The 27814-nt window shown below is 45.6% G+C and overlaps 2 protein-coding genes across 2 annotated transcripts in view; one reads left to right on the top strand and one right to left on the bottom strand.

Moving 5' to 3' along the window:
* CELSR1 (cadherin EGF LAG seven-pass G-type receptor 1) overlaps nt 1-5844 on the top strand; it is a 157758-nt gene extending 151914 nt beyond the window's left edge. The window contains exons 29-34 of the mRNA XM_021384652.1: nt 985-1110; nt 2375-2511; nt 3026-3129; nt 3919-4086; nt 5027-5269; nt 5576-5844. Coding sequence (XP_021240327.1) covers nt 985-1110; nt 2375-2511; nt 3026-3129; nt 3919-4086; nt 5027-5269; nt 5576-5844 — 1047 coding nt within the window. The remainder of the gene's footprint in view (nt 1-984; nt 1111-2374; nt 2512-3025; nt 3130-3918; nt 4087-5026; nt 5270-5575) is intronic.
* On the bottom strand, nt 15821-27799 carry TRMU (tRNA 5-methylaminomethyl-2-thiouridylate methyltransferase). The gene is made up of 10 exons (XM_021384651.1): nt 27532-27799; nt 25555-25661; nt 24980-25102; nt 23039-23211; nt 22031-22084; nt 21493-21559; nt 20484-20584; nt 18630-18774; nt 18318-18400; nt 15821-17541 (listed from the first exon to the last, which is right to left on the bottom strand). Exons 1-10 carry the CDS (start codon nt 27672-27674, stop codon nt 17395-17397), a joined length of 1143 nt encoding a protein of 380 aa, XP_021240326.1. The 5' UTR covers nt 27675-27799; the 3' UTR covers nt 15821-17394.

Genomic DNA, 27814 nt, shown 5'->3' with positions numbered 1-27814 from the left:
TGTATTCTTTAGAGACACATTTATGTGAGTTTTATTAATGAATAATCCCAAAGTGCTAATGCCAACTAAGATTGCATTTGATTGAATGTTTAGAAAGTGAGCTTGAAGTTTAAAGTTACTCTAAGTCAATTGCTTTGGCTGAAATCTTGAAATGCAGGCATCTTGTAATGTTGGTACAGCTGCAACTTCATGAGTGGCTGACTTCTATATTCTATATCTCCAACCAAACTGGATAACAATTTGGCAGCTGCATGAATTCCCTCAAAGCAAATATATCTGAGAACGTACACGTGCATGACCCCTGCCCCCCAAAAATTTATTGATGTGTGTTCCTGGCAGGCCAAAGGCTGCCCAACCCTGGGGGTTTCAGCGCCTTTCCCTTCCAGAGGTATTGCTGAAAGGAAGAACGTAAGGGACGAAAGCTGGGACCTCTCTGACCTCAGTATCGCCCTGTGCCTTACAAGGCTTTCTAAGGTTCTCTTAGCAGCAATATTGAGGACACCTATCACAGAAGTTCCCCATTTCCAGAGATTTTCACTAAAGGCTTTGATACTGCCGCTGTGCTGCTATTGATTTTGTCTCATCAGTGTAAAAGCTCTAAAAACTTAATGCAAGTACAACGCTGAAACTTCCCGAAATGTCTTCCAGAGAGGCACTGATGTCCCCATTGCGTATATTGAGAACTAGGAAGCAGTGACAACTACTGTGAGCTCTGCTCTATAAATCCAGTAGGAACACATCATTTTGTATATTTTCCAAGGCCATTTATGCACATTTAGGCTTGGAAGCAAATTATGAAGAAGGGATCAGTCAATGCCATTTCAGTCAAAGACAGGAAATAGTTATTGCTGTTGAAGTCATGGGCTGTGAACTGGAATTCAGGGGTAGTTTCAGAAATGCTGTTCTCTAATACTTGTTTGTGTTTGCAGTTTGGTAGTAATTAATCATTTAGATTTTGTTTTTTTTCTCTCTAAAATGATCCAGGGGCTGTTCATTTTCTTCTTTCACTGCGTATTTAACAAAGAAGTCAGGAAGCACTTGAAGAACACTTTAACTGGAAAGAAACCTCTTCCAGATGATTCCACTGCAACAAGAGCTACATTATTAACTGTAAGGAAAAAGATGGGAAAAAAAACGTCTTCTGGCTGGTAGAAGTTACCTAAAATGCTCTTATAATTAGCGTGTCCGTAATTAAGTGAATTGTCTGATTTCAGTGACTTTTACAAAAATTACTGATGACCTCTCTCAAAAGTTTTGATTAGTGTTTTATTTAAAACTTCTGACTTACTTGAGGAAATATTTTTTTTTCCTCACTTGGCTCCTTTAAGACTTTTAACGGGCAGCATGTGTAACATGGGCTTTGAGTAGGAATTCATTATTTTTTATTCTTGTGAAGTTCAGGAAAAGCAAGCATAGAAATTGTATGTGGGGTATTCTGAACCTCTTTGGTACTTGCATTATTCTGGTTGTGCTGACTTATGTAATAGGCAGTCTGAAACTTTTAAGTAGAAGTAGCTGATTACTCTTCCATGTATGTTGCATTCCAGGTGACATCTACACTAGTAAGCTTAACAAGATCAGATTGTGATCTTGAGCCCTAAGTCCATAAGATTGAACTGTGAAAGTACCCTCTAACGTGGTGCTATCTGTGCCAGCTTGCAGCTAGTCTCCCTGGCAAAGTGTAGGCATGGCTGGGGAAGGGAGGGGATGGCATGCTTGGATTTTATTACCAGGTGGGAAATTGAGGAAGAGGTTTTAAGGCTCAGAACTGCAAAGGTTTTCAATCAGTTGGTTGATTTAAATGAGGCAGCAGCACTCTTCTGATGTCTGAGAGCCTCATGTCTACCAGTTCTGAGTATTCAAAGTGCTATGATGAATACCCAGGTCCCTGCCCACAGGCCCCAGTGAAAACCATTGTAAGACAGTCTTCTTGCTTTGATCTGATTCCATCTCTATGTGCAATAACATTAATAAGACATACGGACTCAAGTTCCAGTATGAAAATGATCAGTCTTGCTCTCCATTGCCCTTAAGGGCTCTCAGTAGACTCTTTAAGTCACATTTAAGATCCTTCTGTCCAGAGGGCACCCAGTGCCCTGGCCCCTGTTGTCCAGCAGCAATGAGCTGAAACTCTTTGCCGATACTCGGGCACACTGAAACTCTCAAGTGTAGGTACATCAGCTGAAGAAAAAAGACTGTTACAGACCTCAGGCTCCAGCTTCTGCATCAGTGCTGGGCAGTGCTCTCTCCCAGTCTATGTGCCTGCAGAATGGAAAGGTCTGCCTAGGAAGGTCAGGAATCCACTGTGTTTTGTTGTTTAAAACGGTGCCTCTTATCACTCACTGTTGCTTTGTGTCTTTTTTTTTCCCTTCAGCGATCTCTGAACTGTAACAACACATACATAGAAGAGCCAAATATGTATCGCACAGCAATTGGCGAATCCACTGTCTCCCTAGAGAGCACCGTCAGGTCAGCCAAGAGCCACAATAGCTACCTTGCTTATATCCTCAGGTAATCCGGTGGCAGGTGCATGGCTTTCAGGTGCTTGCCTTTCCCTTTTCATTACTCCTGTGGAAAACAAAAAGCAAAAGAGAAATGTTTGGGTCGAAGTGTTACTTGTTCTGTGTCTTAACAGTTCTTTTTCACGTGACTATCATTTTCTTTTGTGCATTTTCTTTTGCATGCATCTTTGCAGTGGTGACTTCCAACAGTGCAGTGGTTAACACAGCTGCTGTGTTAACTATTTTGGCTGTGCTCTTTGCCTGTTAAAATACAGATGTGCTTCAAGGAATAGGATTTAGATTATTAACATCAGGCTTTTTCAGAGTATGATTCACGTCTCCAAGGCTGACATTACCTGTGTCTTGCTGTAAAAGTGCCTACGTTGGCAATCAGTTAAGTGTGGGTTGACTAGCATGCACTGCAGCTGGCTGTGCTTGACCAGAAGGATCTCATCTGTATGTCTGCCTTGTTTCAAGAGCAGTGAAATGACCAAGAAAGGTGTCCCCTGTTTTTATCCTTTAAGGGATGACGCTGCTCATAAGCTCAGTGGATCCTCAAGTCAAGCGAGGGCTGGTCAGACTGAAGCAGATTCCTCCATTTTTCATAGGAATCCATCTAAATCCAATGGTAAGAATTACTTTTAAGTGCTTTGACCCATTTGTGAACCTTTCCCTTCTCAGCAATTTTTTTCAAAGCCTTCTGTAATAGGAGGAGCAGTTACTCTGACTCGGTGCGTCTCATTCTCATTATGCTGTTGGCATGAGGAGATACGCAGCGGTTGCCTTACTAGGGAATTCTGGAATGGAAATATGTATCTGCTTCTTGTGATGGCTCAGTTTTAATCTGACAGCTGTCACAGCTGTTGACAGTTTCTGGCGTCCCTTTTCTTTCTCACAAATGATGTACTGCTGCTCTAGACTTTCAATTGGATATCTTTTAATGTTTGGGACCTTGAGGCAGTATCCTCTTTTATGACTGTGCATTTTGTACAAGAAAATGAGAAGTGTCTCTTGGTTGATTTCCTTTCATTTGGGGTCTTGCTGTTAAATTTTGTTGCCTCGTAGCAGTTTTTAAGAGTACATTTGCAGGCTTTTTTATATTTCTAAGTACCTGGGCTTGCCAGTTGTTGTGTTGATTGAGATCCTATGTAGGTACTGTTCTGAGTATTGAACAGTGAAAAAAGCATCCCCATTCTGTTCTGGAGCTCCCAGTAGCTGAACAGAGTAGTTGGAGCTTCCCATAAAAACTTAGGAACTTAGGTGGATGCCACAGTCCTTCTCAGTTAGTCTTGAGAACACTCGTGGGTATAAGTGCACATCCCTGGCATGTCCTGAGCCAGTCAGTTGCCTTTTCTTCATGCATGTCCAGCTCCTGGTCACCCTCTAAATGCTGTATTTCTCCTTTCTGCATTTGCAGAGCATGACTCAGACTCTGACAGCGAACTGTCCCTTGATGAGCACAGCAGCTCCTATGCCTCCTCCCATTCATCGGACAGTGAGGAAGATGGGCTTGAGCCAGAGAAAAAGTGGAACACATCCACTACCAAAAACAATGAACGTGGCCCTCTCCACAGCACTCCTAAAGGTACTTCTGGTGCAAGGGGAGAGCAACAGTTTTATTTTCTTCAAAACAGCTTTAAAGTAGATGTAACAAATTTACCAGGGTAGCATATATTTGAGATGGCATCCCTACCACCGTGCCTTGCTATTGCAGATTGATTCTTGTCTCCAGCTTAGAGGCCTTTCTTCCTTTCAAGAGCTTGTTCACAGGGGAGAATGAGCACAAGTAAAAAGATGCTGGAGCGAATCTGCAACTTAACCATGCTTGGGCAGACAGCAGTTAGCATGCTTTGCAGGCAGGTCCCAGCGGTACTTGGAAATGGTGCTACACAGACAGCGAAATGTGAAGGAAGAGGAGGAGGGAGCTGGTTATTTTGTAGGCACAAGGAAGAAGTACTTGCCTCTCTTTGTGCAGTACAGGCATGTGGATGTAGTGGGGCCATGGGAGGTCATGGACCCAAAGTGTTGGAGATCATTGGCCACCAATATCAATACCGTGTGGCAGGATATGGACGTTCCTAAGCACAGTTAATCATGTCCTAAATGTAAGTTAGCTTAGACAAATAGGTAAAGCAGTATCCAACCTGTGGTGCTGTGCACAGACACAGCAAGAGCTGCCTCGGCTGCCCTCACCCCTCAGAAACCACCATCCCTGGGGAGCCTGGGGGACTGCCAGCCCTGGAGAGCTGAGGGTTAGGTTTGTCTCACACCTCTCTGTGGTGGAGCCACAGCCTTGCTCTAGGCAGAGTTGGACACCCTGCCATCCTGCCAGAAGTATTCTGAGGGCTTTGCTGCACCCCGAGAACAGTGCAGTTCAATGAGGATCATCTGAAGCACACAACCAGTTTGGCCATCTGGTTCAGCACACGTCTCCAGCCCGGCTGCTGGAGATAACACTGGCTGGGCAGCAGTTGAGAAAACCTGTCCAACAGTGGTTTTCGAGCTAGTGTTTTTTTGCATTGCAGTTGATACCCTTCCCAATCATGTGAAACCCTATTGGCCCACAGAGTGCATAACGGCCAGCGACAGCGAGGACCTCAGCGGGAAACAGAAACTCAAAGTTGAGACCAAGGTCAACGTTGAGCTTCACAGGGAAAACCAGGTGAACCACAGCAATGAAGCACCGCAGGACAAAGAGAATGATGGGCAGCAGAAGGAGAACAGACCTCTGTCCCACCAGAACAACCAGCAGCCGGAGCAGAGGAAAGGTAGTGCAGCCAGTCCAGCTTTGCAGGAAGACAGTGAGAATGGGGCGGTACTGAGCATCAGTTAGAGAGGAGATTAGGATCATTAGGAGAGCACTTTCCTAATGGCTTCAATCTGTATAACCGGGGGCGGGGGAAGCTTGTTGGTATTAGGATGGTGAATGTTGATCTTTTGGTTCTGAAATGAAGTGACAAACCAGAATTCTTGTTAAGAAATATAAAGTGTCACCTCTTTGATGTGTTCAGTTTGATAAATGAAATTTACTGATGTGTTTCAAGGTCCTGATTATTCTCTCTGTTCTGTGACAGGCATCTTAAAAAATAAAGTCACCTACCCTCCCCCACTGATCGACAAGAATATGAAGAATCGGCTGCGAGAAAAGCTGTCGGATTACAATCAGACCACGATCTCATCCAGGACTACTTCCCTGGGGACTAACGATGGGGTCCGCTCTCCTTCAGACTCGGGGGTGACAGTAAAAAATGCTCGGAGGGAGCAGTCTCGAGACCAGCTCAACGGCATGGCCATGAACGTCCAGGTGGGAACAGGACATGCTGAGACATCAGACTCAGAGTAAGTGCCACTCGGGGATGCCCTGGCAGACCCTCCGTGGTTCTGGCCTCTCCCTCCGCTTTTCCATTTCTATACTCCCACATGAGCAAAGATTTCACTGGGGACTGGACCAGAGTCCTTTGCCAGTGCCCGTGCTGATTGCTTATCCACACCATGTGCATGCACAACAGTGATTCACTGGCAAGGAGGTCAAAATCAGATATCGCAGGCAATGTGCTGTGGTAGACACCTGTCACTGGTCACCCTCTGTACTGGCAAACCGTGCATGCTGGCATAAGCAATGTAGCTGTGGGGATTGAGCCCTAGGAGTGCTCTGCTCAGGGCCTCCCCCTGCTCCTCCCTCTGTGCTCCCAGTCTCTCACCTCTACACACCTTGTACCGTGGGAGCATTTTTTTTCCCTCTCTTTTTTCACCGATCTTCTTGTTTTGTGGCAAGGAGGGTGTTTGGGTCCATTAGGGACATGTCGCAGGGTGCAGTTAATTGTAAGATGGCCACTGTCGGGCACCTAAGGAGCAGAATTAGAGCAGGGCATTACGTGGAGCAGCACTTCTTGATGCATGTCCAGCATGAGGTGCCCTGGGTGGTGGGGTGAGGCTGGGGGAGAATGAGATGGGCGACCAGCTGAGCGGGGGTAATGTGTTACCTGAGCAGGAGAGCTAACAGCTGCAGAGAAAAGTGCTGTGTTGAGCTGCTGACCCTAAATTATCAGGTGTGTGATTCCGACCCACTGCACAGCTTGCATCTGTGCCATTCTAAACAAAATCAAACATTAACAAAAGACTGAGCAAGCTTTCAACCACAGGGCATTCTCAGAAACCTCATTACTCATCACAGTTTTCACATTCAAAATGAGAACAGCCTTAAGTAAACTCTGTGTAAACATTTTGCACACATCGTCTTCCTTTTACTAACACAAATAATAGTCTCACTCCTTCTTCAAACCCAGAGACAATTCCTCACCCGTCTTTAACCTTATCCCACCGTACTTCAGACTCCCAGTGCTGTTAAAGGGTGCTCACACTGTTCCCAGCTCCCTACAGAAATATATCTTTGGGCTGCTGGGGACTGGCTGTTGAAATAGATCCTGGTTTGGAATGCATGAATCTGCCTGAAATGCCACGTTTGTGACAGCCTGCAAGGTCTGTGTGTGAGCCTCACATCCTCACCTAAGGGTTAGCCACACACACGCACTCCATAAGCTTTCCTCCAAGCAGTGCATCTCTCGGCCACCAGCTGCACAACGCTCCCAGCCCATGGCACCCACAGGGGTATGCCCAAGAAGAGCATTCTCTTCTCGGTGCTGTGTAGCAGTAGGACAAGGAGCAATGGCCTAGAACTTGTACATAGGAAGTTCCGTACTAACATGCGGAAGAATTTCTTTATGGTAAGGGTGACAGAGCACTGGGACAGATGGCCATGGAAGGTTGTGGATTCTCCTTCTGCGGAGATATTCAAGTCTTGTTGAAACGTGTACCTGTGCGACCTATTGCAGGGTACCTGCTTTAACAGGGGTTTGGACTCGATGATTTCTTGAGGTCCCTTCCAACCCCTGCGATTCTGTGATCCCCGTGCAGTGCTCAGTTGGCAAGCACCAATGGAGCATGAGACCTAACTGAAGAGACTGGGTCGATTCAGGGGACGTTTGCCTGTGCCTGTTTAACCCTAACCCTGCACGATCACTTCTTCCCACTAACAGAGGCAGTAACGAAACTTCAATTTGAACCACCAGGAAGCTGTGATCGCTGCTGCGCGGCTCTGGACTCCTCGCCGTGGGGCCGTGCCTCCGACTTGGCCGGGGTCGCTGCGTAGCCAGAAGATGAGGGCGGTGGTGGCTGCGCTTGGCCTCGTGCTGCGGCAGAGCCCCGGTGCTCGCGGCGGGATCACGGAACCGGCTGCACCCGCCACGGGGCTGCTCTGGGGTAACGCCGCCTGCAACGTCAACCCGTGCCAAAACGCATGGAACGGCCGCAGGGCTGCGCAGAGGGGCTGGGTACCTCCTCGCAGTGTGGACAGTGCCGCAGGGGCTGCGTATCTGCTGGGGAGAAACGAGGGCGAACAAGCTGCCGCCGCAGTCCTGCAGCGAGTCAACCCGCCGGCCTCCGGGCAAGCACCACCAGGTGGCTCTCATGAACTTCTCTCCGGCCGCAGTGAGAACCATCCGGCGTGCTGCACTCTGGGGAGGAATGTCCCAACAAGTGTCCTTTAGTTCCTATGCCAGCATCTCTGTCCACCCCCCCGATGGACGCGTCGTCTTCAGAAAAAAAAAAAAAAATCCTTGAGATATATATATATAAAGTGTAGATACTTTTATATATTTTGTATGGTGATGCGAAAGAAAAAGCTCCTTTGTATATTTTACATTTTTACTGATCTTCTTAATTTGATAACAGGAAATCAATTAAAAGAGATTTGATATTTTTTATATGAACATTGCACAATTTTACTTGAATTTGGCATTCAATAAAGTAACCGAGGTTTGCACGGAAACCAGGCTGTGATGCAATGCAGTTTCCAGAGTAACACAGTACAGATAACTTCTGAATCCATGCGTGTAAATTACAAGTTTTGTTGACAGGTTTTGGGACAGTGTAAAGACACAGTATGTTTCTTTGTAACCTCTTCTGCAAGCAACAAAAAATGCTTTGTGTTTTTTCCACTGTTGGGTGTTTCGGCCTCTTCTCTCAATGCATTGCAATGTTCAGAAAATGAACTTCAGGACTGAAAATACATCACTTCTTAGTCGTAAGGTTTTGAGGTGGTCTTTGTATGGGAGAACTCAGATCAACGTTGCCCTTAGAGAGAACAAGAAAGCAAGGGGTGTAAGTGAGGGGTTGCTGTGACTCGGCTGGTGTGGCTCAGGAACACAGCAGCACCCCGGGAGGAGGATCCCCCACCCAGGTTCTGCACGAGGGGCGTTCTGTGCGCATCCATTGCGCTGCTAATTCCTGTCCCCTGCCATCGGCACGTTGCCGCTCAGAGCAGAAACACAAAGGCTGGAAGGACGGCCGGGCTTCGCTTCCCAGCTCCTCAGCGCGTCCCTTCCCTCTCTGGTGTGTCCAAAGGTGCGTGGAAGGATTGAGGTTCCATGGCCAATGGTACGGCCGCGGCCTGCTGCCTGCCACCAGGGCTCCTGGGGTTCCTCGTGTTCCATGCAGCCCTGTGGGAACGCTTCAGCTTTCGTTTGCACCGGTGGGAGAGGGAAGACGTGGAAAATCACTAAACAGAATGTAGGAATGCGGGGGGGGAAAAATGAAATCAAGTCTACGTCGGTCTCAGTTTTGATATATTCCTGTGCATTTTTGAATGCATTTCAGAGGCCTTTGGAAGGGGAGGGGAGGAAGGATACTGTTCCTCTGCGAATGATGCAATGTGCTGTGTGAAATTTTCTGGCTGAAAAAAACACATGTAGAATGTTTCAGGTGTGTGACACTTGGCCGTGTGCTCAGGCTCTGTGCGGAACCCGCAGGAGTCCTTTTCCATCTGTGTATGTATATTTTGTCCCAGTGAGATGTAGGTAGTCTTACTTTGATCAGAATTGTTGCAGTCAAGGAGGGTCAGCTGTATTAACGACAAAAAAATTAAAACCTATTTTTATGACTTTTTAAAAGCTTTATGGCAGATTAGACACTGGAGGTTTTTTGTTTTTTTTTTTAACAAATGTATATTTATTAATGTGCAGAACACTGGAATTGCAGCAGAGATGAAAGGAGAATTTACAATAAATTAAGATGTTTTTTGGACTTGTCTTCCTCCTCAGAGTTTATTTTCAGTGCCGTTCTGGAAAAGCCTTCCCAGCCCTGCCTGGGATGCCTTCATTTCACCAGGAGGCTGGGTCTTTGGGATGAAGTCTGGGCACGGGGGCTTCTGTTTTGCTTCGCTGCTTGGGCTTTGATCTCCTAAGAACCATATCCCTTCTTCCTGCATGGAAGAAACCCCAGGTACTATTGCACTGAGGGCCTCCCCGGCCCAATGCAGCCTCCTACCACGGAGGGGACACTGCCCTCAGCCCTGCAGTGGGGCTGACTCTGGGCTGGCCAGGGCAGGCAGCCGGTGCAGGGCTGCAATCTGAAGGAGCTGTTCCGACTTTCTTGGCTCTGCTCCTGACTTTCTTGAGCCAACGAGCACTAAGCCGTGCTCTTGCTCACACTGTACTTCTCAGGCTGTTGTGCAAGTCTTCATTAAATTATCTTGTGAGGCACAGCAGGGACCTGCAAGTGTTTGGCAGCGCTCTGGAAATGAAGTGTTTCCCAATGTCACCTGGCCAGCTTTTCTGTAAATGCTGCTAAACATTAGGCAATGAACTGTCAGGATGTGACGTGCGGGAGTGAGAGCCTTGTTACCGTCATGATTTAGGGGCAAAATCAGAGGTGGGGAGCTTCGATTTGCAAACCTCTCTGCCAAAACTTGCCTCTAAACGAACGCAAGAAATGAGCCCAAGGGAATTTTTTTGTAATGTTATTGTACAAGTTCATTTTTGCTGGAACGATAATACTTGTATCTGTTCTCATTTATACAGTCCCCATTTCTGTGGAAAAGCGTAGCTAAGACCCAGGCTTTCACATGAGCTGCTATGGGACAGAGCAGTGCGTGGTCCTGTCCCAGCACCAGCCACCAGCAGATGTTCAGGAACAGGATCAGCACAGCTGTGCTGCACAGCGAGGTGGCCCTGAGCCCAACAAGCTCAGGAGTTCCCCAATGGGACATGCTGTCCTTGTCCCTACCAGTCCGTTTTTTCGCTCCAGTAATTTGTCTTGTTGCTTTTAGACCCATGGAAACATCTGGTGTGCAATAGGTTGCAGTCACAAGCAGCAAACAAAGATTCCTATTTGTGTTCAGCCTTCTATCTTGTCCTTCTCCCACCTCTTCCCAGCACTAAATGCATCCTTCTTGGAGGCAGCAGAGCAAGAAAGGAGGTCAGAGCCTGCAGAATGTACGATGTAGGCCGGCCAGCAGTCAGAAAATGAGATTTGGTTTAAGCAAATGGAGGGAAGGAGTCCAGCAGAGATGGACCAGCAGCAGTGACGTGGCACGGTGGGGCTGAACCCAAGAGATCACACAGCTCAGCCCCCTCCAACAACCCAGAACCAAACATGGTGGGGGATTTATCCAACATGTTCTTAAAAATCCTGGATGACCATTCCAGCGTGTCTGCCAAGCGCCTGCGGGGCCAGGACCTGCCTGGGCTGCATGTGGGCCCCACAGCCCTTCTGCCATACTCCTGTCTGGCCTCTACCCTTCCTGTTGGTGCTTAGAAGTTAACTTCTCCTCCCTGTGAGCAACAATTCGCACTGCTCTCATTTTCTATATCAGCCTCTTGATTTTGGATCCATTCTCCAGTTTCTCATTCTCATTTGGATATTACTCCTGTCTGTGAAGATGCCTGGAGTCGTTTGGCAACATCTTCAGATTTTACAAGCTACCTTTTATTTCATCACCCAACCTGTGAGTGAAATTACCAAATAAAACAAAGCCCAAGAGAGGTTCTATAAAACATCTTTGCTTGTCCAGAGAGTTCTGCCCAAAACCTCATAGTGGAGAGCATCAGCCTGTCAGCCTGCGCTGATGGCAGTGTTGGGCAGCGCCAAAAGCTCTGCTTGAAGACACGTCCCATCTGTTGCTGCACCTTCACTCAGCATGTCAGCACTGCGTTGAAGGAGAAAATGAGATGTGCATGCTGCAAATATTAGAATCACAGAACCATTAAAGCTGGAAAAGACCACTAAGATCACCTAGTCCAATTATCAGCCCGTACCCACCAGTACTGCCTGCTCACGGTGTCCCTCAGTGCCACACCGACCCTTTTCTTGAACACCTCCAGGGACAGTGACTCCACCACCTCCCTGTGCAGCCTGTGCCAGTGCCTCCGCACTTTTGCTGAGAAGAAATTGTTCCTAATATCCAACCTAAGAGACCGTGTTAACTCATTATTGACTTCTAAGAACTTAGAACTATTTCTAATTGTTCCCAGGACCCCCCTTTTGGCTCTGCCAGGATGGGGTCCCTCCTTCCACCTTGGTCACAGCCAGTGGCTGCTGCAGTGCCTCTGAGGACAGGAGCTGCCTCCATGCCCCAGTGCTTCCTGGAGGTGGTTGGAATGGGGTCTCTGCTCCTCCACACTCAGATTTTACACATTCTGAGTGTAGTTGGGGTATCTGAAGGAGGACCGAGCTCATGCCTCTCAGCTGGTGAAGGGAGCCTGAGAGCCATCCCTCTGCATGGAGTGCTGAGAGGCAGCTGGGCAGGGAAAACAGAAAACGGGCGAAGTGGGACCCCACCTCGCACCCTTCCACATGGTCTGAGGCTTCAGGAGCCCATCTGGACCAGGACAAAGCCAATGTTTCAAATCAAACCTACTTGAGAAATGGAGATGAGCTCCAAGCTGGAGCTTTCCAGGCACTGCCGCTCTCTTCTGCTAAAATAGCAACAATGCTATATCCCAGCTGGGTTGTTTCCAGTACTGCTTTCTTATGGAATTGCTTTATTGTTGGGTTTTGTTTTTGGTTTTTTTTTTTCTGTACAAATATAACAGCTTGCAAAAATGCTGTTCTCTTTGGCTGACGTGTAGGAAAACCTCTTGCTTTTGGTCATTTGGCAGCAGCTCTTCGTAAGTCTGTCCTTAGTGGTCTTGTTCACATTTTATGGCTATTACACTTTTCAAGTAAAGAATGTTTTTATATACCTACACACTTGTTAGATATCAATGTGTTCAAGAGAACAAAGAGTGTGTGAAGCCCCGTGCAGCTGTAACTGTGCCTCTTTTAATGCAGGGGAAGCATTACAAGGAGCAGCTCCGGGGCCACGTGCTCTGGGTGGGGGCTGCGGTGCTCCCTCAGCACGGGAGGGCTCTCACACAGAAGCAAGCACCCTGAAGGGACAAAGAGATGAGAGTGCTCTTCAATCAGAACAGCTGCACTTCTTATAATATGTGCTGTCATTAGTTATAAAAGCAGCTCCCAGCAGTTCTGTGTGTTTTAAGAGGGTGAAGAATACCTGGCTCTTAAGGACACGAATAGCCCTCCTCCCACCTGGTTCCATTCCACGCGGTATTGCAGCCCGGAACGTCCCACTGGAGGCAGCCACAGCTGCGTTTGGGGGAAGCTCAGCCACAAGTTCCAGGCCAGGCGCTAAATCAACCCTGAGCAGCACGCGTTCACTTTTTGAGAAAAAGCCATACATTTCATTACACATCTCAATTCACTGATTGAAACAAACGAGAAACCTTGGATGGTTAACCCCTTCACTTCCAGCTGCACATTGGGGATGGACAAGTTGGAGAGTTGGGTGGAGAGGAACCTGGTGAGGTTCAACAAGAGCAAGTGTAGAGTCCTGCACCTGAGGAGGAAAAACCACATGCATCAGTACAGGTTGGGGGATGACCTGCTGGCGAGTTCTGTGGAGAAAGACCTGAGTGTGCAGGTGGACAGCAGGTTGGTCATGAGCCAGCAGTGTGCCCTGTTGGCCAAGAAGGCCAATGGTTTCCTGGGGTGCATTAAGAAGAATGTGGCCAGTAGATCAAGGGAGGTGATCCTCCCCCTCTGCCTTGCCCTGGTGAGGCCACATCTGGAGTGCTGTGTCCAGCTCTGGGCTCCCCAGTTCAAGAAAGACAGGGAACTGCTGGAGAGAGTCCAGCAGAGGGTCACGAAGATGACTGGGGGGCTGGAGCATCTCCCTTATGAGGAAAGGCTGAGAGACCTGGGGCTGTTCAGCCTGGCAAGAGGAAGAGAAGAGCCATGAAAATGATCAGAGGGCCAAAGCACCTCTCCTGTGAAGACAGACTAAGGGAGTTGGATTTGTTTAGCTTGGAGAAGAGAAGGCTCCAGGGAGACCTCTTTGTGGCCTTCCAGTAGTTACAGGGAGCTTATAAACGGGAGGGAAGTCAACTTTTTACACAGTCTGATAGTGATAGGACATGGGAGAATGGATTTAAACTAAGAGAGGGGAGATTTAGGTTAGATCATTAGATCATAGAACCAGAATCCTTGGAGTTGGAAGGGACCTCTGAGGGCCATCTAGTTCAACTCCCCTGCAATGAAGAGGGACAGCACAGCTAGGTCATGTTGCCCAGGGCCTGATCCAGCCTCACCTTGAAAGTCTCCAGGGACGGGGCACCAACCACATCACTAGGCAACCTGTGCCAGTGCCTCGCCACTCTCACTGTAAAAGACTTTTTCCTTATATCTAAATGATGTTAGATGTTAGGAAAAAACTTTACTCAGAGGGCGATGAGGCACTGCACAGCTGTCCAGAGACGTGGCGGAGTCTCCTTCTCTGGAGATATTCAAATCCAGTATGGACACTTTCCTGTGCGATGTACCATAGGGATCCTACTTTAGCAGGGGTTGGACTTGGTGATCTCCAGAGGTCCCTTCCAAGCCCTTAAGTTCTGTGATTCTGAGAGAAGGCACTTTTGTCATCAATCTCAGTTGTGCCAAACACAAGCCCAAAGCAGCCTGTGTCTATCTCCATCAAGTGACACGAGCAGGCTGAGGCTCATTGCCTGTTGGTGGCCACCCACACCTCACCTGGCCACCAGCAGGGCATGGGGTGCTGGGTCAATGTTCAGAAAGTATGGACACGTCCCTTCTGCCTCATGAGCAATAATCATCCCCTGGGCTCAACAAGGAGCAAACCCCCATGGAACCAGCGTAGGCTACTGTAATTCATTTATACAGATCAATGTTTTTTTTTTTCTTTGTTTCTATGGCAATTGGTAGTACAAATAGTGCTCTTCAATTTAAAAGCCGTGAACAAAATCTTTCAGATTTAAATATATTAATTGCACTGCCTCACTGCATGCAACAAACCCGCCAGCTGAGCTCCCCTGTCCTGGCTCTGGCTGGCATGACATGGCCTGCAGAGCCCTTCGTGCACCCCTAGGGAGGAGCAATAGATAAAAACGTGCGTTCTCTCCAAAAACTCCCACCTTAAGTAACTAGATTAAAATAAAACCTGCTGTTAATCCAGCACCAAATGTAAATCCACCGGATGCCTCCGCACATCTAGTTACAGCACGTTGCCGTCAGTTTTCTCTCTGCAATTCATCCTTCTTTGATGCGAGTAATTTTGTACAGCTCCTCATGCAGCATCTCCAGCATTAGAGAGCTCGAGGACAGGGCAGCCCTATCACATCGCACTTGATAAAACGCCGGGCTGCAAGTAGGCCTCCTGGGGCTTTTCCCCACAGCATTGGTGCCCTGCAATTGTAAGGCTGATGTTTTCCTGGGAGCTTCCTCCAAAGCTGGTGCTGCTGGATGGAACGGTGCCGTGGAGTTACCAAGTCCGGCACCAGGCAGCTCCTGATTCAGGGCCACCTCTCCGTGTATGTCACTGCTTCACGGCCTTAATATTTCCCAAGTGAGTTTGAAGCTCTTTGGTATTGAAGAACTGAGTCTACTACCCAGAATGCCTGTAACGTTTTCCATTCTCCAGTTTACTTAGCTGGTGTGGTATGGTTAGTAACACGCAAGGCATTAGAAAAGAGGAAGGAAAAAACATCTTGGAGATTGAGCAAACCAAACCCAGAGGCCGGTGTTCACCAGACCCCCACACCCAAAGCAGTGTGACAACACGGGGCTCGTTTTCAAAAACGCCATCTCTACATCAGCCTCTGGGGAGCGAGATGCAGCTTGAGTGACTGTGGAGGCAAGTGACCTGTGGACATGGGCTCCTTGGCTGCAGGAGCTGGGTGCTGGGGGAGGGCTGCGTCCCACCAGCCTCCGCAGGAGGCAGCAGCCTGGGACACGGCGGAGCTGGTGAGAAAAACGGGATCTGCCTGAACCTGCAGTTGCACCAGATGTTTTCCAGAGGTCCCTGCCAACCTCTGTAATCTTGTGAATTGTAAAGAAAGTGAATTTTGGAGACACGGAAATGGCTGCGTCCCTTTTCTTGTACTTGCACGACTGTCTCTACCAAGAGCACATCGAATAACAAACATACCTGAACGCCACATCAGATGATGCAATAATAAAGACCACTCTCATATTACACAAAGCATTTATGAAGATTTTAATTGGGACAACTACAGGAAAAATCAGATGAGGAAAACACGGTTCATTAACACCTTAGTAATTAATACCACGTTTTGCAAAGACCAAAGTTTCAGGAAAGACAAGGGAAACATTGGGAAAACACATCACCGAGACCAAGACCCATAACACAACCAACCAAACACAAACCAAGAGCTGACACGAGGCATGAATACTCTTCACCATCACCCTGCACATGGGTACGTCCTCTGAACACAGACTTCTAAATTGAATTGATTTCAGCACCAGTGAAAAACAATGGCTCTTCTCCCCAGATCTACTGCAATGTCAAATAAATAGAGAAGATTCGAACAGCCTCGATTTTTTCTATAGTGCTCCCTGAATTGTGCTTAACTTCACCAGACCAGCAGGTGGACACTGACGAGTGCCTTCTCCCCATTTCTGCCCCCCCTCCACAGACACACTTTGGAGAAAAGAGACTATTTTAATCTTTTCTGACAGAAAGGGATAAAAGGAATTCTTAGAAGATGCTCAGACAACAGAAGAGGACAGAATGCTACATGTAATCCAAGCCTTCAAATCAGCTGAAAAGATCTATTCATGTCAGAGCTTTACGACTGCCCAAATTGGATGCAATTTCAAAATTCTACACCCATTTAATAAGTCTAGCTCCTGCATAGCTGTACTTTAATGAGTTATCTTCTGTGTGGAAATACAGGACTTTTTATTTTTGTGGCCTTGCTGTAATAAAGTTTTGCTGAAAGCCCAGAGTGTCCTCAAAATGCACTCAGTTCTTAATGCAAATAACTTGGGCAGGGGCATTTGGTTCTTGCTAATGCCAGTCCTTTTTGACACATGGCATGATCCGAGATGGAATACTTATCTGTTGACATTAAGTTAGCTGTATAATAAGGAAACATATATGAATTTGCATTTTTCTGAAGCACGACAATGTAGGCTTTTTTCCAGCAGCCAACAAAAAATGAGTCAACTGGGTGAAAGATCGAATATAATGTCCGTTTTCAAGCTCCGAGATTTGTAATTCTGAGTAACAAACATTTCACTGCTTAGTACAATTTAAGAATCTAGAGCATTTTTGTATAAAACTATATCTAATTAAAAATAAATACCTGTTGCTCAGTGTTCAGACAAAATGCCTTCCCAGAGTTTGATGCACATGCACACATTTACTGTAGGAACATCATGTACTTTACCTGGAAACAGTTATCTTCAAGTAAGAAAAAAATATTTCACTTCTGCATAAAATACAAGGTTATGATTTCAGACATGATTCTTCATATATTAAAATTCTTGTATGTGCAATTCCAGTTACAGAACAACTCTAAGACATTCTTTTATATCTATTAGCATAAATATCATCTCACTCTTCAATAACCTTGTGCCAAGCTAGCTTTGTTTCAAACCCGTTCTGCGCTAACAGTCAAGAGCTGGCACTAGATACTCAACCTTCAGAGCATACAGATCCACAAAGAAGATGTTTACCATTGCTTTTATTATCCTCAGGCAGCAAATTGTCCAAATGCCCTTCAATGAGCAAACCCAACTGCTATGTCGCTGGTTCTACCTTGTCAATATCTTCCTTCTTGGTACCCTCCTCTCGGTTTCTGCCCTGCTGCATGGTGAACACCGATGGGCCCAGCCTCAGGATCTTCCCGCTGCCCAAGCACTCGTCACCCTTGTAGAACACAGCAAACTAGGAGATGAACACAGGCAGAGTTTTTCTTAACAGCTGCAAACTACACAGCAAGCAACGCAGGCTGCACAAGAGCTGCCTGACAGCGACTGCGTCCCTCTGTCCCCGCTCTAAGCAGGCACTCCGCGGTTCCTCACTCCCACCATCCGCTCCGGTGGGACTCCTCCCAGCTCAGCTCACTTCTCTTACACTCACCCCTCTGTTACAAACCTCTTGCTTCTCAATGTACCCCAGAGGCCCTGGTTTTGGGGCGGGAGAGGGCATGCATAAAACGCCTGAGAGCCTCTAGTTTATAACGTGTTGGGGTGTACCTTTATACTAGCGGTTTTGAGAGGTATCACTGCCCATTACCCCTTCTCATTACTGCGCTGGGACAATGAAATTTGCTGAATGCAGACCCTCGCTAAGTGAATTTGAACATTAAAACCCCATTACGCAGCCAATTACCAAACCAATGACTTTTAAAATCTATTTCTTGAGGACAAGAACAGATACCTTTTCTGCATATATATGTGATTACCAGAGACTGTGTAATATGTTTCTGGAACTTGAAAGTCAGCCTCTCATGACACACGAATAACGACAGACTTAAAACTGGAAAAAAAAACCCTCATGGAATAGTGGATGAATAGCCAAAATGGAGCTAACTGCTCTCACGTGGTATTTTCCTGTGAAAATTATTTTGCTCTAGCTATTAAAAGCATTGCTGTTTTACTAGTTATTCTGTTTTACATTAAAACCCCCAAAATGAAAGAAAATCACATCCGGCAACTTACCTGTCCAGGAGTGAGAGCTCTTGCTGGCTTCACTAGTGTCACCCACACGCTCCCATCCTGGTTTAGAGTCAGCACGCACGGCGCTGAGGGAGAAAACCCAAACACCTGCCACTCAGTTCTTACGATCCCACGAAAGCAAAATCAACCTCCATCACTAAGTTGAACAGACCTAGGTCAACACACTACTACCACAAAGAATTGTTTTAAAAGGATCCAAAATATTTCAGCTATTTCTGCAAAACAACACTGATCACAATACCACGATTTCCCCAGTGGAACAAAATAAAAGAAAACAAACCAAAGTTTGATTACCCAGTGCCATCTGGTGCCGAAACCTGAAATGACACTCCATCATTTTATCCCTAACGAGCTCTGCAGGCGGTTCCTCTGCTATCCAGTGAACTCGGTTTGTCCGCAGCAGGTCTCTGTACAAAGCAGGGTGATCTGTTGATGGTGCCTTGAAATACAACATTTGTTTCACGGTGAGGTTATTTTACCAGAGAGCCTACGACTGTTGAGATGTAAACCATGAAAGACAGAAGCAGCATCAAGACATAACAAAATGAAGGCAAAATGAGTAAGAAAACAAGCACTGTTAGCACTTAATCAGCTTCCAGGTGGAAGCCTTAAATGAAATAATATGCTAAAGCAAACCTTGTCTGTCTTATACACCTCAGGGCTGTCTCACTTCTTGTATATTGCCTCCAACCACATTTCTGCCTTCTTTGGGCTCACTTTGGATGCCTACTGCCCTCCTTACACCGCTCCAGTAAGATGCTACCTCCCTGTCCTTCAACTTTTCATTAAAAATCAATCCCTATTTGGGGCCCATTATGGCAAACAAAACCAGAAGAGAGAACAAAAGTTACAAATTGTTTTTGAATATACTTGTGTTACGAGATTGATTTCATATATCACCTTCCTACCTGTGCTAGCTTATTTTATGGCAATTATCTCCTGCTACAACACTGCAGTGTAGATATGTAGATTTCCAGTTATGTAGATTTGTGTCACTCTTCCATTAATTCTAGAAGGAACAAATGTACTTCTAGTGCTATAACGTAAGGAAGAAAATCATTCATTTGGCAAAAAAAAATCCTCCGAACAATGTATATTTATAATCTAGGCTACAGTATGATTCAAATATTCAGTATCTTATTTCTGGAGCTGGACTGCCCTCAGAACTGGGAGAGGACCAGGTTACAAACGCAATCCAATATACCTTTTTTTCTACATCTTCAGAGAATACTGCTGATGTGAAGCAAAATTCAGAATGCGAGCCAGGTATCTCACTGATAACGGGAGGATTTGCCCTGCAGAAAACGAGAACCTAAAACCCTTAGGCTGTTTTTAACAGCAGACAAAGGCAGGGACGAGCACTCCAGCAGTGCAGAAATGGGTGAATCCCATACACGTGGCACACTACTGCTGAACAAAACTGGAGTCTGTATAAAGGGTGGCCTGCCAAGCTCCAGTCACTGCTTTGTTGGGAAGGTGTTGCACACACGCAGCCATTCATAAAGAAATGCTTAGTGGGCCTGTCTGCTTCCTCTCAACTCTGATCTGAATACATTTATTTTTCCCTAGGCACATCAACAAGTTGCAACACACCATTACAATCTCATCGGTATCAGAGAAAGAGTAACAGCTTTAAGAACAGCAAGAACACTAACAAAGCAGGTGAGCTGCAGAACTCCATCCGTCTCCCATGATTAGTCATTAGGACACCAGCGATTTGCACCATTATACTCTGCCTCAGCTTTCAAGATGATGAAGCTGCATTCATGGCTGCTATTTCCTTTACTAGAAAAAGAAAGTAGCAAAACACAGTATACCAAGATGATACACATTTTGTATACTGTGTCATAACAATACAAGAAACTCTTACGTGTTAGAGGAAGAAAAGGGAGCTCAGCAGACTGGCTGACTCTTTTCAGCACTTGCCATTTGTTTGGAAAAGCCTTGCTGCCAAAATCTGAAACAAATTTCTGCTCGCCAAAAGCCAGTGTGGACAAGATGCTCCAAACCCGGGGATGCTGCGCTAGCTGGTACTTGTCTCCCCCAGTAGGAAAGCCAAGAATTCTGCCCAAGTGAGGATCGCATTCCGTACAGCAGAAGTCACAGAATGCTTGTGTTAGTCATTCACAGCAGCGTTAATTAACTCACCACAAAGATATCTCCAGTGCTGACATCTTTATCTACAACGAACCACGCACCCTGCAGGCCTGCCAGCCTTGCCCTCTGGCCTATTGTGTACAGGAACCAACCTAAAGAAATGTGAAAATGTAATGCTGCTAGCATCCTTTCATATTTACTTAAAAAAAAAACCCAAACCAACGCATACTAAAAGTATTTCCCCAAAGCTAAACAAGGAGTAACGACCCAAATCACCTTAGACAAGCGTGCCAATTATAAATTAAGCTAGCATCTACTTGAATATTTTCATCTGTACCTGAAGCATGTGATTTCAAACTTATCTGCTTCTATTGTGGAATTCTTAGGGATTGTGAAAGACAAACACTTTCCTATTTCTGTTACGCTTGGTGGTTTTGCCATCACTCAGCCTTACCAGCTCCCCCTGCTATTTTCTGACCCAGGATAAAATCCTGCTTCCAAATGTTGCCTGGGACAGCAGCTCAGCTCTGGCAGCTAGAACCACAAAGTGAGCAAAGTACACCAGAGCAGCTGCACAGCAGGACTGTGCTGTCCCTGCTCCTTGCAGGGGAGTTGGACCAGACGGCCTTCAGAGGTGCCTTCCAACTCTAAGGATTCTATGATTCCATGACATCATCAAATGTGGACAACACAACGCTGAGGAGCAGAATTTTTCTGCAAAATTTAGATGCTAAAGAATCTGCAACCGAAGCACTCTCTTTTTAAAAGAATTATGTGAAAAAAATGCCTCTTGGTATTAAATTAACAGTCACTGAGTACCAGCAGAGAAATTCTGACAGAATTATCATTTGCTTTCTTGCAACACAGAACGATATCAAATGATCAGTTGCAGTTCAAGGCTCTACATACTCTGTAATGCAAGTTTTCCATGAGTTATTAGAGTATTCCAATTCAAAAAAATCTGCAGACCGGTTTGGAATTCCATGAGATTTGTCCCTCTAAACATAAGCAATACTGCTCCATTTACCTAAAAGCAGATATTAGGGTGTCAGCCAATTACCTTTGTGTGTTCCCATCACCTTCTTATCTTCAATGGAAACAAAGTTACCTGGTTGAGGTTCTAAGTACTGCCAAACAGGAAGAGATTTAAGTCACAAGATGGCTGCAAAAAAACTTCAAAATATATTTCAAGCTCTGTCACTACGTTCTCCTAGAGTTGGAAAATGGCTTTCCAACACGTAATCTCTACCAGCGCCGCTCACTGCCTCTTTGCTGATGCTGCCTGAGGGAGAAAAGCAGGATGGGAAGTCCCTAGCAGCAATGACCACTTGTGCTTCACTCCCTCCACGCTCATTTATGTGCCATTTGCCCCTCTCACATCCCAGCCACCCATCAGAGCCTGCCTGTGACTTGCTCCTACAGACTGCACACAGGTGGAGGAGCAGGCTGCTCGGTACAGGCTGTTGGCATTAGTGTCTCGAGACCTCCAAGGGAGGTGGGTCATCACTACTGAGCAGCAGCCAGGAGCTGTTCAAGATGCTGCCACAGACGGAACCAGAACATAAGATGCACACTGCCATAAACCTGAAGTTACTCACCTCAAGAAGGAATTTTTCAAAGTTTCTTTCACCAATAAAGCAGACTCCCATACTCTGAAAAGGAAATGCAGAACTGAATCCATATAGAAGCAGAGAAACACACTGAAGAAAGTATCTATTACTTATCTGTGCCAGATGGATTTTTTTCCTTAGGCACTGAAAACTACCTGGGGATCTCATGAAATGAACAAATCCACAGTATCTTCTCCAACCTATGTAAACTACCCCATCCAGCATCAGTGAGAGCCATGAGCACAGAAGAGAAATAATAAATAGTGAACATATGTTCAGTAAGGACATGTATTAGCACTGGTGATCACACTGTGCGTAGATTATAATCAGAAGTCTCCTTCAAAATAACATACAAAACTACCACGTGATATAGTCACAGCCTCGCTGTGAAGAAAAGCTTCCACAAACCCAGGCTTTCCTATTCCTTGCAGTTACTTCCTATGCTCTTCAGATAAAACATTTACAGTGGACAAATACCAACATTTAAAGCAATCGAGGCTGTATCAGCACACAACTGCTGGCTGCATTGTGCTTCCTAGGACCAAATCATGAAGTGTTAGCTCTTAGCCAGGGACGCAGAACTTCCCTTGGAAAAACTAATTGCAGAAAAACAGCACGATCCAGCCTACGTGAAAACATATTCAAACCAAACCCACTGATAGTGATGAAGCCTTTGAAAGCTATGGAGAGTAAAGATCAAGGCTTCTGACCTGCTGTGACAGGTAACGCTTTCTCTACAGCCTCCTATCACATTCATTCCCATCTTGGCTCTTCTAAGACACAATGGCACACAAATTATCTGTGAAGTAAAATACAGAGCTAACCAGGAGCACATCAAAGTGCCTGAAAGCAGGCAGACAACGACGAAACCAGTTCCCAACCTATCCTATTATTGTTCATGGAAACATCTGATTTGTCAGAGATTAAGGTTCAAAAAGTTCAGAAAGTCCATTTTAGAGAAAAATACAAATCAAAAGAGTTTAAGTGTTACCATGCCTCTTTTTTCTTTAGCACGTGATGAAGGCCATGTTCCGATGCTATCTTCTTTACGAAGCTTTTTGTTAAATCCCCTAAAGGAAAAATGGTTTTCCTCAAAGCATCCTGGGAGATCTGACTCAGAAAGAAGGTCTGGTCTTTGAAGAGGTCAGCTCCTTGAAGGAGTTTTACAGCTGCAAAGTACAGAACACAGAACGATCAACATGAGTGCCTTTAATGGTTGAACTTCTTTTAGCATTTTGTTCAACAATCAGCATTTTAGTTTTTTATTCTTTCCAAACACAAGCAAAAGACAGCATTGTGGCAAGGTTTACAAAATCTAATTGAGAACGTTTATTTTCTCGACAATGAAAAGAGAAACACTCTGATGTACAAATTCATACACTGCCCCATCTATTGCACTACTGGAAGTTTCGCTGCCAAGAACATCAATGATACGAAAGACAAAGACAACGTTCACATCTCATTTGAACGACAGTACGAATATTCAGACATCCCAGAGCGTACTGGTAATTAAAAAAATATTTTCCACTGAAATTACATTGCCATAAATCAGCGACTTGAACAATCAGCACCGTTATTCCCACTTGACGATCTCAGAAGAGGAGAGTTCATCTTTTTTCTTTTATATCAAAACTACAGATGAAGTCTCCTGATAATTCAGATGAAATCCAACGGGTGTAGCTTGTCAGCTGTATTCTGCCCACTGTCTGTAAGAGCTAATGGCTCTGATGACATACAAACTCTACCGATGTGTTTCTTGGCTCAGGTGAACACTAACTGCTCGTGGGCCAGTAGTTCAGTTACAACGAATCCCGCAAACTCTCACTAACAGGGCAGGAAGCCTGCTGAAAGTATCCTAAGATGTTACGACTATGAATCAGTCTGTCACAAGCACAGACCATCCATCCCACTGGGGCCATTTCAGCTTTCCAGAAATAAAATTCACAGCAAAGAAGTAGATAAAGCCCTTGAAGTCCAGAAAAATAATACAAAACAGATATGAAAGCCAGGAAGCTTTAATATGCCAACATTACTGTGACAACTCTGCAAGAGCAGTAGTTTGCAAGTTTCTTTCCCTTTGTATACCAAAATTCTCATTATACACCAGTGTTTCATCTGAGTTACTTTATTACACTATGGCTCACAGTGGAGCTATTGGCCAGGTATCATCCAAACTGCAACAGTGCCCTGCAGAGCCATACCCAAAGCAGTAGTACCCGAGCCAGCTCAGGTACTGACACAACAAAACCACTGTGGTGCAGATATCAACTTCTGATTACGTATGGCCACAGGCAGGCTAGGAGAGTGAAGAGCAAAGCCTGCTGCTGCTACATTCCCTTGGCTGACCTCTGAATCACAGCCTTAGGAATGTCTGCATATGCTGCGCTTGCACCTCCCCGTTGCAGTGCAGGCAGAACATTAATCTGTCTGGGAACATCAGCCTTCCATAGGGAAATGGAGAAGTAAGCTGCAACCCTGGAATTACTGAATGAAAAAGTGTTGTTTTTTTTCCCAGTAAAATAATACATGGTCCGATAGCTATGCAAAACTATGTTATTAATTTTAATGTTTCAAAGGTCTTAAAACTAAAATAGAACAAACATATCAAGTAATTTTTACAGGAGTCATTGAAATACTCGACCATAGTTTCTTGAAATACTTTTCCAGGATACGGAAGACAGCCCTGGCTCCTCAGTTACATCTCCTCCAGAACATTGATTACTCCTGAAATAATTACTCTTACCCCTCTACATCTGGATCAGAAAATGTAATACATTACTGTCACTGTAATTTTCAGTAATGCAAATCTCCTCTCCTGCACAATCCACATTCTACAGAGGGTGGGGTTTAAGGAGTAACCACTGTGTGCAAAATTCTGTGACACAAAATATAGTTTAAATTTCTTTCATACCTGGGATGAAATACAACACTACTTACTGTTTCTAACTTCAAAACGGTTTCTGAAAAGCCCCTGGGGTCTTTTAGTGTGTTTCTGTTGGAAAACCTCCTCGTCCTCCAGTGAAGTTCTAGCATAATGCCCAGTAGCAATTGCATCTGCTCCTATTGAGGTACAGAAAAACAACACAAAGACACATATTTGAAACTCATCATTTAAAACAAGCTTATAAACATCTAGGAAAACAAAGCAGAAAGTAATGAAGGAAGAAAACCTATGGAGAAGTCTCCTACTGACAGTAATCATAGTTGTGCTATTTAAATAACAGGCTATTTGTCAGCAAGCTGAAAGCCATGTTTTTGTACTTTAGGAACCATCCTAAGTATGTAAGACATAATGCTTGGGTCAACACGTGTCCATGAATTAAACCTGCTCCTTAGCTATTTATCAGTAAATTCAAAACCGAATACTTCACGAATATTGAAACGCTGCCACAGAGATGTGTGATTTCTGTACGCATGTGAACTCTCATTTTTCCCCACCGTTCCAAGAATTTGTACCATTTAAGCATTCCCCCAGCATACACTGTGAACTGACACACTTGGAAGCGCCTTACCAAGGTTATCCATAGCATAATGGAGAAAGTGGTTGAATTTGATATGCTTGTTACACACTATGTCGGGGTTAGGAGTCCTTCCCAGTTCATACTCCTTTAAGAGGTCACTGTAAAATAAAGATTCACATGTACTTTAACACTAAGAACATTGAATAGCACTCTTCAAGACTGGAAGATCTGCTAACTGTGAAAACTTGAGCCCCACTCATACTAAGCATTTCATGTAAGACTTGAAGCATCTATTAGATTTAAAGATGTAAAAAACAATGCTTGGAAGCAGACTGGAGTCTGCTTCCTGTCTCTGGTCAAATGATCGCTCACAATCTTGGACTCACAACCTTGATTTATCAAACTGCCATTCCTTCAGAGGTACCAGGATACCATGGGAAAAACAAGACTCGAAATAGATCTTGCCATAAAAGGTTGTTTTTGATAAATAATCCTTCAGAAAGGGGCTTCAGGGAATAAACTCAAGCTCATTGATGACAGTAAGGAAAAAGACTTCTGCAGCAAACCAAGACACTTGCAGCAAATTGTTTGGAAACGCTGTACTAATGAACAATGAGAAGCAGCAGGAAAGTTGGCCTCCTATGGTTTTTGGTTCATTGATTCACTGTCACTTACAGACAGCTCCCAACCCAGAAGAGTTGTGATGATGTTATTCATTCTCTCACACCAGGACCATATTCCTCACTGACTGCACAAGAATTTTGTGCTCAACATAACATCACTGCAATTCCTTGCAATGCTATTTCTTGGTGTCTTCTAACACAAAGTAACAACAGCACTACTAAAGGGGGATGAAGATCTGGGAACGATCTTTACATACTTAAGTTGAATATGAGAGATATTTCATCATTATACTAATACTACCGCTCTCCTTCTGCCTCCCAATAAAAGCTCTCAGCTTTTTCCACACATAGCTTCCCTTACAGTGGGACATATTCATAGGAAGAGAAAATCTGAATGTCCTCTTTAGAGGCTAGTTCTAAACTGGTTAGAAGCAAGGCTATTTCATGATCGCTTTGTGGTAAACTGAATTCAGAATATAGAACCATAGAGTCATTAAGGCTGGAAAGGGCCACTAAGATCATCAAGTCCGACTGTTGTCCCATCCTCACCATGCCCACTAACTCACGTCCCTCAGTGAAGCATCTACACATTTCTTGAACACCTCCAGGTACGGCAACTCCACCACCTCCCTGGGCAGCGTGTGCCAGTGCCTCACCACTCCTGCTGAGAAGAAATTTCTCCAAATATCCAACCCGAACCTCCCCTGGCACAACTCGAAGCCATGCCCTCTCATCCTATCACTAGCTATGTGGGAGCAGGGGCCGACCCCCACCTCACCACAGCCTCCTTTCAGGTAGTTGCAGAGAATGATAAGGTCTCCCCTGAGCCTCCTCTTCTCCAGATTGAACCATCCCAGCTCCCTCAGCCGCTCCCCATCAGACCTGTGCTCCTTATCCTTCACAGCTTCACTGCCCTTCTCTGGACACACTCCAGGGCCTCAGTGTCTTTCTTGCAGTGAGGGGCCCACAACACAGCACCTGAGGTGCAGCCTCACCAGCGCTGAGTGCAGGGGAAGGAATGTTATAGCCAGATGTATTATTGTAGTATGATTAGTATGATACAGTTACATTTCATACAGTGCCCTGCATAAACTGCACAAGCAAGCAGAGTAGCTGTGTCCCATTAAATGCTCCTGAGGCCGCAGTAAGGTGGGGGCAGTGTGTGGGAAACAGAAGTGAGCAGCAACACAGGAACTGCCGCCCGTTCACAGTACTTAGAAAGAAGCCTAGCAATTTCAAAATAAGGAGTGCATTAAAACCAACACGTAAATTGGGGTTTTATACACAAATGAAACAGAAAGAAATTCCTCCCATATTTAAGAAGCGTATTTTCTTTCAGTAGTGATCGGGCTGTCCCGCTGTCCTCGCCCCGCACTACACTAACACATCGGTGAGCAGCTCCCACCTGAACACCTCGTTCCAGTACTCCTTCACGTAGGACACCTGGTGGAACGGGATGTCCAGTTTCTGGCAGACGCGGTACGCGTCCTCGCAGTCCCTGTCCACCGAGCAGGCCCCCTGCTCGTCCAGCGGGTCCCAGTTCTTCATGAAGACGCCCGTCACCTGGTACCCTGCCAAAGGAAGGCGAGGGTCGGCGTGCGCAAGGAGCTTCCAGCAGAGCGGTGCTTTGAGAGCCGCCAGGCACACGTTACCCGTGCTGACCCGGGACTCCCCCCGCCCCGGCCCGC

The sequence above is a fragment of the Numida meleagris genome, chromosome 1, assembly GCF_002078875.1.
Source record: "Numida meleagris isolate 19003 breed g44 Domestic line chromosome 1, NumMel1.0, whole genome shotgun sequence".
Classification (NCBI taxonomy): Eukaryota; Metazoa; Chordata; class Aves; order Galliformes; family Numididae; genus Numida; species Numida meleagris.
Note: the sequence above shows the minus strand (reverse complement) of the source record. Positions and strands in the feature narration are given on the sequence as shown.